Here is a 13,937-nt window from a genome sequence, read left to right as displayed (position 1 = left end):
CCCCCCCCAGCCAATCTCGCTGACCAGGGCGGGGGGGAGGAGGCCACGGCCAATTGCGAGACAACAGATTGCTGTGGCCTATCACTATGGCCACTTCCAGAAGTGGCTGTGGCTGTGGCTGTGGCCGTGGCTGTGGCTGCTTCTGGGAGCGCCACGGCACTCTACTCCCTGGCCAGCACTTGCAGGGGGGGACACCGGCTCTCCCGCCTGCCACCCCTGCCCATTGCCTAAGTGGTAAGCACAGCTGCTCAGGGGGTACACCAGCGCTCTCAGGGGGTGCCCTTCATTCCTTCCTTGGAAAAAGCTGTTTAAGAAGAGCTTGAACTAATGAGAGAGGCTTTTGATTTGTTGAAGGACTGATAAACACTGTGTTATTAGCCCCTCCTGCTGGCTCCCTTGCCTGTCAGGTTTGCAGGCAGTATAAAGAGCAGGGAGAGCAGTTGCAATGTATAGGGGGTCTGCTGGTGCACCCCCTGACAGCTAGCACTCCCTGCTTAGGTGATGGGCAGGGGGTGTACAGTCAGCGGGGGACCCCCCCGCAGTTGGCAAGATCAGCTGCTGGGGGGGCATGTGCCCCCCTGACTCAGGAGGCAGCAGTCACCCATGAGGGAGAGGGAGACTGAAAAGCTCAGTATCATCAACAGATGTATGTACTGCACACCCCCACACACCTTTGCCTCAGAGTGCTGGCCAGGGGCTGGGGGTTGGCAACACACCCGCCCCTTGAGCAACAAATGGGGAAAAGCCTGGGACTGTGCAGGTGGGGGAGGGGGTTTACATCCCTCCCTAATTAAAGCGACCTTCTGGGGCCTGGCCATGCCCCTGCCCCCCCCAGCTCAGCACTGAAGAAGGGAAGGAAGGGCTGCTCTAATGTCCCCCGACTTCTAGCCTGAGCCACTGCAGGCATGTGCTTGCATTTCTTCAGTCTAGAGGGACCGCCTGTGCAGTTGCAGACCAGTTCAACCTAAACAGGTTAAACTAATCTGCAAAGATTAAATCAATTCAGGCTCAGGCTTTTTGAATCTCTGTCCCTAACCTTCCATTTCCCACTCATGCTGCATTTCGTGAAAAGTGCAATTAACAATTGTATTTACCTGCCAAAGCAAACGAAAAAAAGTGCAACTATATTTTCTTGTAAGTCATCCACATTTGTGATATGAATTGTTTTAAAACAAGAAAGTTTTTCATAATCTCAATGAATAACTGGATTCACAGGGGATTAGGCTCTGATGAACATTTTAAAGTCACTATGGAGCTCAGACAATAAATTCCATGTTCCTGTTTCAGGTTCCTCCAGGTCAGAAATAAAAGTGAGATCTATCATTTGCTTGTGGAATTTGTCTCCCGTTCAAAAATGAGGAAGTTGTATTACTTGGCATATTTAAAGCACCATTTCCACTACAAACAGGGGAAATCAGTTCTGAACTGGCAGGGTGTTGAACTAATCCTAACAGGTCTTTTCATTTCTAATTTCTCTATCCAAGGTTATATTTCCTGCACTATACCAACAACATTCCATTTCACCATTTCAACTGTGGATTTATGATAATAGGACAAATCAACAAACTAAGCATTGTGAAGAAAGATTATGTACCACCGGAAGAACTGGTTTATATATAGTGCAGAAACCAATAGGGTGCCATTATAAATTTCAAATTGAACTCTGCATACCTATCATCATAAGGCCATAAAAATATAAAGTATAATTTTCACAGAATTCCTTTTAAAGGAATATGAATCTCTATTTATCACATAGTAATAACCCTGGCTTTGTATCTTGTTATTGGATGTCTAACATGATGAAACAATGTAAAGTCTAATGTTCCCTACCTGTATACCTCCATTATGCAGCAGAGATTTCCAATTTATGGCTAGTATTCTCCTTTTATTTCTTTTACTCAAAAACACTGGGACAAACACTTCACAGTGTCACAAGTGGTAAGCTCCCACAACTCCCCCTTAAGCCAGTGGGAGTTACAATATCCCTGCCACTTTTATTTTGATGCCTTAAATTTTTGGCCTATGTTTCTTCAAATTTGTGATTTAATACAAAGATCACTGTTCCAGCAGAACGGGAAGTGGACCAGAAGCACTTCCAGTCCACTTCCGAGTCCACTGGGGAGCACGCTGGGGGGGGGCCCCCTGTGCCCTCCCTGGCTCAGCAACTGGTGCCTCCTGGGTCTGGGGGGGCACCCAGGGTCCCCCTGCTGCTGATTGCCGAGCTGGGGGTCGCGGGAGACCCCCGTATGCTCCCCGGCAGGCCCGGACGTAGACCAAAAGTACTTCCTGTCCACTTCTGGGTTCGCCCCCCCACGGTCCTGTGGGATGCTCCATCCACCCCAGCATCACAGTGTTCACGAGCTACACCTAGTACCTCGAGGTATGTAAAAATACATTTAAAGCTGTGTCTATGGCCAAATTGCTGATTCTTTGAATCAGCATCGACTCTTCAAATTCGGATTCAGCCGAATTGAATTCGGGACAGTGATCCAAATCAACAAAACTGATTCGGGCAGAATCTGAATCCAAATTGAATAGGGCCCATTTCACACACCCCTACTAAGTCCCCTAACCCTTATTCAAACATAGTTCCCATGGACTTCAGTAATTTTACCTGAATTAGATCTTTGCTTATGACAGGTCTGGGGACTGCAGATTCCAAGACTTCATCCCACATCAGCAAAAGAAAGTTTTAAAACAGGAGATTACTGACCTGTTTGAATAATGCTTTTAATTAACAAATGAAAAATTAATGAGAAACGAATTGCAGGCACAAATTAAAGATAGTTTAAAAACTGAAAGTGGTATACTTAAATAGAACACAAGAAAATGAAGAATATTAATTACATTTCTTTAATTACATTTTTTAGAATCTAATCCCAGTCCAACTAAAGTTAGTAAGAATTTTACTATTGATTTTCGTGGTAGCAGAATGAAAGCCTTTAGATTGCATACAAAAGTACTTCTTTATCTAAATTGTCATTCAAATGTATAACTATCCATGCATCTGTCTGTCAAGGAAGACAGAGTGAGATGTATATCCTACTTTTTCATCTGTAGAAAATATAAAAACTTTCTTTTTTTAGGCCCAAATTGACTTATGTGAAGAGGTTTACAATTAGCCTGTCAGTGTTTATCATTTTAGTTATTTGACAGTGAACAAACAGGCAGAATCAGAAGAATATTTATTCCACTACATGCCAGGACACATTTATTCCTTTGCTGAGATTTACTTGTGAAGGTTCCCTGGAAACTAAGGTTATAGTTCAAGAAGTTGCTTAAGCCCAGCCTTATGGACATGAGTAGTCCCACTAAAATCAGTGGAATTAATCATGTCTAAACACGTACTACAGAATTTTGCTGAACTGGGGCATTATGGGAGAGGACACCTTAAAGGGCATATACTTTTAGCTATAAAGAAGTTACTATGTTTTTAAAAGTCAATGTGACCTCATCTCTTTTCATGACAATCCGGCACCTCCAAAGCAATGACCTCAGTAGTTATAAGGGTCTCACTGGGTATAACTTTGCAGTTCAGAAGAAAATCTCCTTGGTTTAGATCATTTTAAAAGAAGTCAGCTGCCCGTATTGTGATTAGATAGAGCTGACTGGTGGCTTTATGACTTCAGAAAAGTGTATGTCAATTAATCTGGAAAATGTTTCTTCCATAGAATCATGAAATTTCATGTTGCAAAGAGAAAATTTAAAGAGACATTACGTCCATATGATGTAAAAGATGTCATTGAACAGTATTCAGCTGGTCACCTGGATATGTTGTGCAGAATTAAAAGTCTTCAGTCACGGTAAGAAAGGAACAAACCTTTATCCTTTCTATATAAAAATCTTATCTTGTCATGTATACAATCTTATCTTGTACATTTTTACATATCAAAGTTCTTTTTGGCTAAAATTTTTGCACGTGTTGCAGCCTGCCTACCTTTTTTTAGGATGCAATCAGGCCAGCAATTGAACAGTGTATGGAAAAAATGTGAGCTTAAATTGTGCCCAAAAAATGAAAATCTGAATTTTTTTAAATATACCTTTGTTGTCTTCATAGTGCACTCAGAAACTGATGGGCTGTTCATTCAGATGCTTCAAGAATAATTAAGTCACTACTGAAAATTGTCTGTCTGCTTTCCCATCTCAGACATTCTTATCAAACTGAACAGCACTTAGCTCCACACAAGACCAAATCCAATATTTTTATATTCTTGACTCCAGGCAACAATCACTGGGTTAACACATGGTGCATATGAGCACATGCAGAACTAGGATGAGGGACATCAGAACTGGGCTCTCTTCTTAGTTACTCAACTTTCCAGCTCCCTCCACTGAATGTGAAGATCAGGTTCTTTGCTGAGTGACCATGCAGAATGAAAAGCAGCCTCCAAGTCTGTGACTGTCAACTGAGGTGCTGTGGCAGGGCAGACCCTGAGAGCTGCCCTGAAGTCCCCTGTGGGCCATCCTAGCCCTACCCCTACTCCAGGTCCTCCGTATAACCCACCTTTCTATCTCACCTGCCATGCCTTGATGTTCCTTTTATATTGATTGGGAGACTGCCCCTGAGTCCTGGAATGATCTCTTTGGTGCCTAGTAGATTCACTCAGTTTCTGGGCCCACTGTCCACTAACAGGACTTTGCCTGTTCTCTGCAGACACCCACACTCGAGTGCCCCTCACTTCTGACCCGCAGCCCCTGCCTGCCCCATACTAGCTCCCTCTTGGCCACAGCTCTGTCACAACACCTGGATGTGAGCCCAGCTGCAGCTATACCACTTGCTGCTTTTTGGCTCTGAGCAATGCCAGCCCTTGCTGTTCTGCTCCCTGCGCCTGTGCGCAGGCCCCAGCAATCCCCACATTATTCCTGGGAAGCCTTTAACTGGGGCTCAGGGATTAGGCTGGGCAACACCTTCCCTCCCAGGCCGGCTTCCCCCTGCACAAGCTGCTTTAGGCAGGCAGAGGGTCTCTAAGCCCAGTTTTGGGGGCCTCTCCTACCTGGAGTGCTCCCCCATCTCTAACCCCCATCTCTCTCTCTCTCACACACACACCCCTGCTGCCACCTCCACACCTGCCCCCAGCTCATCACACACCCAAGTGGTTCCTAGGACCAGGAGCCCCCCCAGGCGGGGGTCCATGTCCCAACACCGGTGTGGGCATGGGGCAGGGCTGCAGTATGGCAGTTGCTCCTGCCAGCAGGTCCCGTCCCATCCCATTTGGTGGCTGGACACACAGGTTGTGATTTGTAGGGGGGATATGGGGTTGGGGGGTAGGAGCATGGGGTTTGTGGGAAGGGGTTTGAGGGGTTTGTCCCATGTGCCATTGGGTCAGGCAGGACCCAGCTGAACCTGAGAGTGCATGTCCCCTACGTGTGGTGCCAATCTGACACCAGGCAACCGGGACCATGCTGTCCTGCCAGGGGGCTCTGCCAGTCAGTACCAAGCTATGAGTGCCCTAATGGCCACTGCTGCTGCTATGGGGGAGCTATGGGCCATGCAGGGAGGCTGTACACTGAGCAGGGGGGCTATGGCCTGAGCAGGGGGGGTGGGCAGGGGACCCACCCCTCCTGAGCAGTCCCCCTCACCCACAGTCCCTCCATGCCCACATACACAATCCGCCACACCCCCACAGTCCTTTCACCTACAGTCTCCCCCATACCTCCAGTCCCTCCCACCCCCACATGGGGGGACTCTGGGTGGAGGGACTGTGGAGGTGTGGGGGATTATGTGTGCGGGGGAAACTGTTCAGAAGGGGTGGGTCCCCTGCCCGCTCTCCCCACCCCCGCTCAGCCCATAGTCCCCCTGCTCTGTGCAGATCTGATCCACTGCTGCAGCTTTGCTAAGGCAGCATGCTGGGGCACTGGGGCATGGGGCAGCCATAGAGACTCTCTGGAGGACTCCACTTTTTTCCGCAGGTTTTTTTTTTTTATACCTGGATTTCCAGGTATCAGATTTAGAGCCCATACTGCAACTATGTAGCACAGGGAACATTTTTCCATTCCCAGCATGCTTCTTGCAGTGTCTGAAACTGCTTTGAGATGCCACAACAGGCACGTGCACGCTCGTCCGGATGCACCCAGGAAGTTCAAATAGAAATCCAGTGTCAAAAATGTTCTGACCTGTTGTGCTCTGTGCTCTTTGCAACAGAAGAATTGTTCTGTTATTTTTATGTAATCAAGAAGCAAGTGAAAACCAAGAGCTGGTATTTTCTGAGGGGTGCCTTGAGTCTAACAAAGGGAATCTAAAAAAAGATTGAGAACCACTGCTTTAACCAGACCTGACTACTGTTGTGGCCACTAGGGAGGAGCAGAAGAGTTGTAGCAACCCCTTTCCATCTCCTCCCACTCTCCCGATTACAGAAAGTATTGGAGAGTCTGTATGCCCCTCTCATTTATAGAGTGGACTGGTATGAGCATATTCATAGATTCATAGATGTTAGGGGCTGGAAGGGACCTCTCGAGATTATCAGGTCAAGCCCACCCCCCAAGGTTGTACTGTAGGTCCATCTTGCCCAATCTCCTGCATCACAAAGTGGCAGAGGGCTGGTGCTGGAAGGGAGAGTGACCAGGGTTTCTCTCTCACTTGCAACATCCAGCATTTAAGGTCTAGGAAGTCCCATCTCAGGGGCTGTATCCCTAAGTCCCATGTTCAGTAGCTACTTATGCCCCTTCCCTTCCTGAGTGTGTCCAATCCCTTGGTGAATCTGGCTACACTCTCAGCTTCCAACACATCTTGGGGAAACGAGTCCAACACTTTAATTACACGTGGTGAGAACTGAAAACCAAGTGTCAGAGGTGAACAGAATCCTAGAGAAGTGGGGCTGGAAGGGACTTCCAGAGGTCAAGTCCTTCCTGCTGCACCTTGTCACTGACTACCTATAGCCAACCAGTCTTCATTGCCATTATTCTGCATTGTGTCAGGGTCCAGCCCTTGGGAATGATTGCTGGGTATGGATTTAATTAAGCATTGCACGGGATATAGTCCCAAGATCATAGTAATAGAAGAGACCTCCTGGGTCACCAAGCCCAGTCCCATGCTTTTGCAGTCAACCACCTCATATAATGCTTGATCAGTTTATTTTAAAAGCAATTAAATTTTTGGCCCCATTACAACATCTGTGACTACATCCATACAATTACTCCTCCTGCCATGCCACATGTGCATGGCAGGAGGTGCAGTTCTGGGATCATGCATTAGATCCTATCATGCCTTATTGCTGGTGCACAGAGAGCCTGATCCTAGGCAAAAAGCAAGCTCCTATGGTTGCCCTCACTTGAGGGTCTCCCAGCCACAGGGGCACCCCACACACCCCTGTGGCTGGGTGATGCAGCTGCCAGGATCTCCCAGTCTCAGGGGTGCACCACAAGCTGGAAGACAACAGCAGCCAGAGCAGGATCCAACCTGAACAGGGTGCGGGTCCCAGGACAAATCAGCCTATGCGGGGCCCCGCCGCCACTCCAATCCCACCCTCCCCGGACCCAAAGAAGCTGCTGCAGCCATTGACAGCAGCTGCACTGGCAGCCGAGGGGGAGGGGGTTAGTGAGTGGCTGGACTCGAAGCAAGTGGCGGTGGCACAGTCACTGTGGCTGCTCCACCCAGCTCTGCGGGGGCCCCCAAAGTGCAAGGCCCGGAGTGGTCGCCCTGATTCGCATCCCCCAGGGATGGCCCTGACAGCAGCTGCAATTTCCCAGTCCTGGGGGCTCCATGCACCCCCAGGGCTGGGAGATAGCAGCCACACCCTGCAGCTGCCATGACCTAACTGGGTCCTAGTAGGAGACACACTATCAGGACTCAGTGTTTGCAGCACCCCTGCATCTGGGAGCCCCATCAGCTGACAGGACCAAATGACAGGGTCCGTTACTGGTGCAAACTAAAGCTCAATAGCAACCAGCTATAAAGTTAGTACACATTTTCGAAGTCTAACTTCATAGTTGGTTGGAGCTTTATATGGCATGATAAGTACTTTGCACACGTTGCTGGTTTCAAGGTAATTGTGCTGTTAATCAGCTGGTTGCGCAATACCTGTAATGTGTAGAAGGAGCCATAGACACAGATGGTGGGGTGAAAATTCACACCTTATTTTGAATTTCCTCCCTCTGGGAGATTATCTACAAGTTGCATGTAGTTCCCACTGTATTTTTATCATCCATTTAACATAAGATCTCTCCTGACAGTGCAAGAGAGCTAGGAAGGTTTTCTAAAACCCAGAAAGCCTCACAGTTTATTCATCCACGCCCTTAGCGCCTTTTATATTAAGTGGATCTCTTTTCTTTGTAACCTGGGCGGTACTCCAAAAGGTACCCCCTCTCCAATTGAAGGGATCAAAGCAGGTGCACAAGCACTGTGGGAGGTATAGGGACTCTCCTCCCCCTATAGAGCAGAGCCAGACCACCACTGGGGACTTAACCATATACCTTTTAATGAGGGAACAATACTGGGAACATAACAGGCATAATCAGGGGGTATAGTGGATACTGCAGTGCCCCAAGGGGGCAGGATTCAACAAAGGTTAGACACTTACAATCACTGACAAAAGACAGGGTTAACAAAATATAAAACACAAACAGCAGAGCAAACAATACTGGTTGGGGAAATATAAAAAGGCACAAAATACAAAGTGTCAAAGGACAAAGAATTATAGGGCCTAGGTACCTGGAAGGGAAGAAAGCACAATGGCTCCTTTCCACTGCAAGAGGAATTTCTCCTTGTTAGCTCACTCACCCCAAGGACTTGAACTTGGATCTATGTAATAGGCAGAAACAATGCCACACAGCCACCAGTACTGGTAATGCTCCAAGCTGCTAGGGGTCTTGACCTTCCTGGAGCCCCGGCCTCACGACGAGCTGCCTGGCCTCTGATTGGAGGAGCTGGAAGCAGAGCTGGGAACCTCTCGGGTCACTGCTCAGATCCTTGCTGAAGCAGGAAACCTCTCCTGCTGGCCACAGCCTCTCGTAGGGGATCCTGGAGCCCAGCAGGAAGCCGCTCCTGCCAGCCACACACCGTGCTGCTGAGGGTCCAACTGCTGCCTGCTGGTCCTGCTCCTTCAGGCTCTTCTGGGGCAATTGCTTCTGCCCCACTGGCTCAGCTCTTGCCAGCTCTTTGAAGCTCCTTCCTCGTCGTCCCTCGCTGGTCTCTCTCCCTGAGTCAGCTGTGCTCTTTTATCCCCCTCCAGGTGACCCAAGGGGCCAATCAGGGGACATGAGGGGTGACTCTCTGGGGCCTGATTAGTGAGGAAAGGGAATCCCAAGTCCTCCAATCATCTTTTGCCCTTTCAAAACCTCTGGGCTAGGTCACTGCCAGCTAGCCTGTCACATCTGATAATTGTTTTATGGTAATTTTACTCTTCCTACCACATGTGGAGGGCTCAGAGAAGTATATTGAAAAGGTCATAGGTCTGTAAATTATAGAACTTAACAGCTCTGGTAATTCTAGAAAATTCTCCCCCAAACACATAAATATAGGGAATTATCTAATATTATAAAAGCCTAAGTCTGCCTGTCTGTTTGTCCATAACGCTTTATTCGTGCTCTGATTGGGTGACAAACAGCCAATCAGAGTGGGAAGAAGCATTTGGACAGGTGGTAGTGTGCCCCCATGATAGTGGGGACACAGGGGACAGAGTGGGGGGTGGGGCAAAGTCAGTGCAGCTGGCGGTAGTAACAAAGTGGATGGAACAGGGGTCGAGGCCAGCAATGTTGGCCTCACCCCCCCTGCCCTGCTCCCTGCAGGTGGCGATGATGGAGCGGAGGAGGGGGCGAGGCCACCAAAGCTGGTCTTCCCCCCTCCCTTGCTCCTTGGAGGTAACAGCGGCTGGGGGGAGTATGGTTGGGACACTGCAGGGGGGCCAGGCCACCAGCACTGGCTTCGGCCTGCCCCTCCCCACTTCAGTCATCACCGCCTGCAGGGCCGACACAGCGGCGGTGGGGGGAGAAGCAGGCCCAACGCAGAGGGGGGAGGAGCGGGCATGCTGTGGTGGTGGCAGTGGCAATGGGGAGAGGGGAGGAGTAGGCCAGAGCCCGACATGGGGGTGAGGGAGAGGAGGACTGAGCCTGAGTGGGCCCTCCCCCCCTTGTACCTAGGCCCACTCCTCCCCCACCCCTGCATCGGCCCCAAGCCTGCTTCTCCCATCCCTCCGTCACCGCCAGGTCAACCTGGGCCCACTGCTCCCCCACCACCCCTGCCATGATGGCCTGGCTTCTCCCCACCCTTGGCCCCAGTCCTCCCCCACACCAGGCCTGAGCCCACTCCTCCTCTCCCTCTACCGCTGCGGCAGGGAGCGGGGAAGCGGGCCTGGACCCCAAGCAGCAGGAGGGAAGGGGGAGCGGGCCCGTGCAGGGGAGGAGCATAGGGCTCCATCCCCGCCCACTCCCCCCCTCTGTCATTCTTCACGGGCAATTGGCTAGTAAAGGAAATATTGCCTCAACCCAAACCCAAACAGGGCTGTATACAGACATTACAGCCAGAATTTCAGAGGGGTTAGATCAGGTTAAGAATGGCCCCCTGAACATAGTAATTAGCTAGATGCTGGGAGCCTGAGCTAAGGTTAAGGTGGAATAGAGGGAGGACCAGGCGGGATGGGGGGACTAGCAGGGGTATTTGGGGGGCTTAGGCAGCTAACAAGGTCTATCTGGAGGCTTGGGGGGGAATTGGGAGAGGTAGCTGGGTCCACAGGAGACCTTGGAAGGTCATGGGTGGGGGCTGGCAGGATCAGAGAGTCTTTCTGATCCCACTAAACCTCCCAGGATCCCCACCACTTACCCCACTGTTGCAGCCCAACTGCCCCCAATCCACAAACTAATCCCAAAGCCAGTTTTACTGGTCACCAATCCCAAGAGCCTGATTTAAGTTAGGTTGCGGGGAGGGGTGGGTAGATTGAAGGCATTAGCAGGGGTGATGGGATTGTGGGGGCTGGCAGCTCAATGGGGAGGTTTTAGAGGATTGAGGGAGTTCTTTCCCCCTGACCAGTGGTTATTTTTAGCCCCCCAAACTCTTCACCCACAGATGAACAACCCTTCCCTGTCAAACCAACTGCCCAAGATCCTGGCCACCCCTACCCCTACCCCTGCTTGCTTCAATTGGCTCTTGGCACCAGTGAATGCTGGTAAAACTAGCATCAGGAACAGCTTGTGGAATTGGAGGGTATGGCAGGTTTGGGCAGGGGGCTGGCTGGTCTGCAAGTGTGGGGGCTGGTGCATTTGGGGATGGGAGGAGGGGTTGGGGCAAGGGGCTGGGGCAGGACTCAAAATAGCCTGGTACGGGGCGGGTAGGAAAAGGGTTTCCCAGCCCAGGGGCTACACTTGGAATGGGTACAGAAGTTCAGTTACATCAATCTTGCCATAGACTGGGTCAGCCACTTTTTAACCAATCTAACTTTCCTGGTACTTTCCCCTGCTGCAGTTTAAGACCATTATTCCATCATAACAAAGTGTAGGATTTTATACTTGTCCTTGTTCTATTTCATTTGATTGATTTTGGACCTTTTTAGACCATTTCTCCAGTTTATCAGGTTATTCAGAATCCTAGCCCTACCCTCTAGAGAGTATCTGCAACTCCCCTTAGTTTGGTGTCATCTGGAGATTTGCTAAGCATGAACTCTATCCCATCCTCCAAATCATTAATGAAGATATTAAATAATACCAGAGCCAGAATAGACCCCTACTCAATACTTCCTTCCACTGAGCCATTTATTGAGCCATGACTATTTATTGAGCACAGTGATCCATCTAATTGTGTATCCACTTTACAGTACTTTCATCTAGTGTGTATTTCCTTAGTTTACTAATGAGATACAAATTTAGGACCTTTGAAACATGAATAGATATATTTGGCCAATGGGACTATTCCTGGTAGCTAGCAGTGCACCCAATAATAAGTGACTACAAGATTGTACCAATAACTTATGATTAAAATATCCATCACAAATGTGCATCTGTTATATCATGTATTAGATATTTAACACATCTAACAAATAACAGTAAGTATGAATTCATTGCTACACAGGTTCATAGTCTATACTCCCTCAGTATTGTAAACATCATTCCATGTACTTTATTCCACTTCATCCTTCTTAAACATTTTTACACTAACTTATATGGCTGTCATTTTGATCATTTCTGGTTTCTCTCTCAGTGTTGACCAAATTCTTGGAAAAGGACAAATCACAACAGATAAGAAAAGTCGAGAAAAGAATACTGTGGAGAATGAGACAACTGATGACCTTAGTATGTTAGGGCGTGTTGTCAAGGTGGAGAAACAGGTAGAGTGACTGTTGTGACTATGATTTTGTTTTATTGTGTAGGATACATTTTTTAATAGTTAATAACAGAAGTTTCAGATTTCAGTGAAAAGTAAAATCAGTTTTTCTGGCATCTGCACCATCTTAGTCCTAAAAATAAAACATCAGCAAATTCTATTACCTTACATTTGCTTTGTATGCAGAAATGTAGAAATGGAAAAAAAACCCTGATGTTACTGGAATCTGCATCTTTTAATAGATAACACATTAGCTTGCTGCTGAACAGTCTGTTAAAATACTGTGTTAGTTCTGAAGACTAACTAGCTATTCTTTAGAGAGAAACAAAGGATCATTTGCTTATATTCAAGGGGTTGTTACATTCCTTTTATTTGCTTAGGTTTAAAGAAATTCTGGAAATACAAATATTTTAAGTAATATTTTGTACTCAACCTTTTTTCCCAACCTGCAGGTACAATCCATAGAGTCAAAACTAGACAGTCTATTAGATATCTATCAACAGGTTCTAAGGAAAGGATCTGCATCAGCGCTCACTTTGGCTTCATTTCAAATGCCAGCTTTTGAATGTGAGCAGACCTCTGATTATCAAAGTCCTGTGGACAGCAAGGATTTATCTAATTCTTCACGAATTAGTGGATGTGTATCCAGATCAGCTAGTGCCAACATGCCGCGTGGCCTACAACTTATACTGACACCAAATGAATTTAGCACTCAGGCTTACTATGCTTTTAGTCCAGCTATGCATAGTCAAGCAACGCAAGTGCCAAATGATGGACCTGCAGCAGTAATAGCTAATAATATATCAAACCAAATAAATCAGGCCAGTAAGCCAACAACTCCAACCACCTTACAAATACCACCTTTTTCATCAGTCAAGCATATCAGCAGGCCTGAACCTATTCATATTATCCCTGTGACCACACAGGAAAATATTTCTGATGTCACCGCTTGCCTTGTTGCATCAAAGGATAATGGACAAGTTGCACAGCCCAGTGTGACAAAGAATCTTTCATGGAGAAAAAGCCTTGATACCGAAGGAGAACCTTTGGGCTCTGTTAAAACAGTGCACATGGATTTAGGAAAATCATTATCTGTGCAAAACCTTATACAGTCAACAGAAGAACTGAATGTACAGATTGCTGGTAGTGACCCCAGTGGTTCAAGAGGTAGCCAAGAAGTATACTCCAAATGGAGAGAGTCTAAATTATTTATAACAGATGAAGAGTTGGAAGTAGAGGCAGAAACAGAGACTACTGAAGCCATCTCTCACCCCTTAGTGGAAACAGCTCTCTCCACTGACTCTCTAAGGACTGGAATATCAAGATCATCTCAAAGCATTTTCAAGCCAGGGGATGGTACAGATTCACTCAGCCTGCCTCATGTCAAACTTAAATAGCAACTTATGGGTTTTCTTCACTGGCTGAGTAATTCCTTTAGTCATACATATCATAGCATGAACTATTTTGGAAGCCTTTTTAATATGATAAACTTGCAAGAATCAGGAAGAATCTGAAAGGCAGTTGTATGAGCCCATATCTTCTAGCTGCATGAAAATGCATGTTTAAATGATGGCTAAAATTCGAATTTATACCTACAGTACATCAACACTTTCATGTAGTACAGTAGGTTTAAATAATGAGTAATCTACAAAGCTAATGCTGCAGGATTTATCAAAAAGCAAAGATCTGA

At 47.5% G+C, this 13,937-nt stretch overlaps 1 protein-coding gene across 1 annotated transcript in view; it reads left to right on the top strand.

The window, feature by feature from the left end:
* KCNQ5 (potassium voltage-gated channel subfamily Q member 5) overlaps window positions 1–13,714 on the top strand; it is a 202,803-nt gene extending 189,089 nt beyond the window's left edge. The window contains exons 12-14 of the mRNA XM_025191141.1: window positions 3,672–3,803; window positions 12,125–12,251; window positions 12,700–13,714. Of these exons, the coding sequence (XP_025046926.1) occupies window positions 3,672–3,803; window positions 12,125–12,251; window positions 12,700–13,644 (1,204 nt within the window). The 3' untranslated portion in view covers window positions 13,645–13,714. The remainder of the gene's footprint in view (window positions 1–3,671; window positions 3,804–12,124; window positions 12,252–12,699) is intronic.
* The last annotated feature ends 223 nt before the right edge of the window (window positions 13,715–13,937 follow it).

This window comes from Alligator sinensis, unplaced genomic scaffold (genome assembly GCF_000455745.1).
Source record: "Alligator sinensis unplaced genomic scaffold, ASM45574v1 scaffold499_1, whole genome shotgun sequence".
Lineage (NCBI taxonomy): Eukaryota > Metazoa > Chordata > Crocodylia > Alligatoridae > Alligator > Alligator sinensis.
The sequence above is the reverse complement of the archived record's forward strand: the minus strand, read 5'-3'. Positions and strand labels throughout refer to the sequence as shown.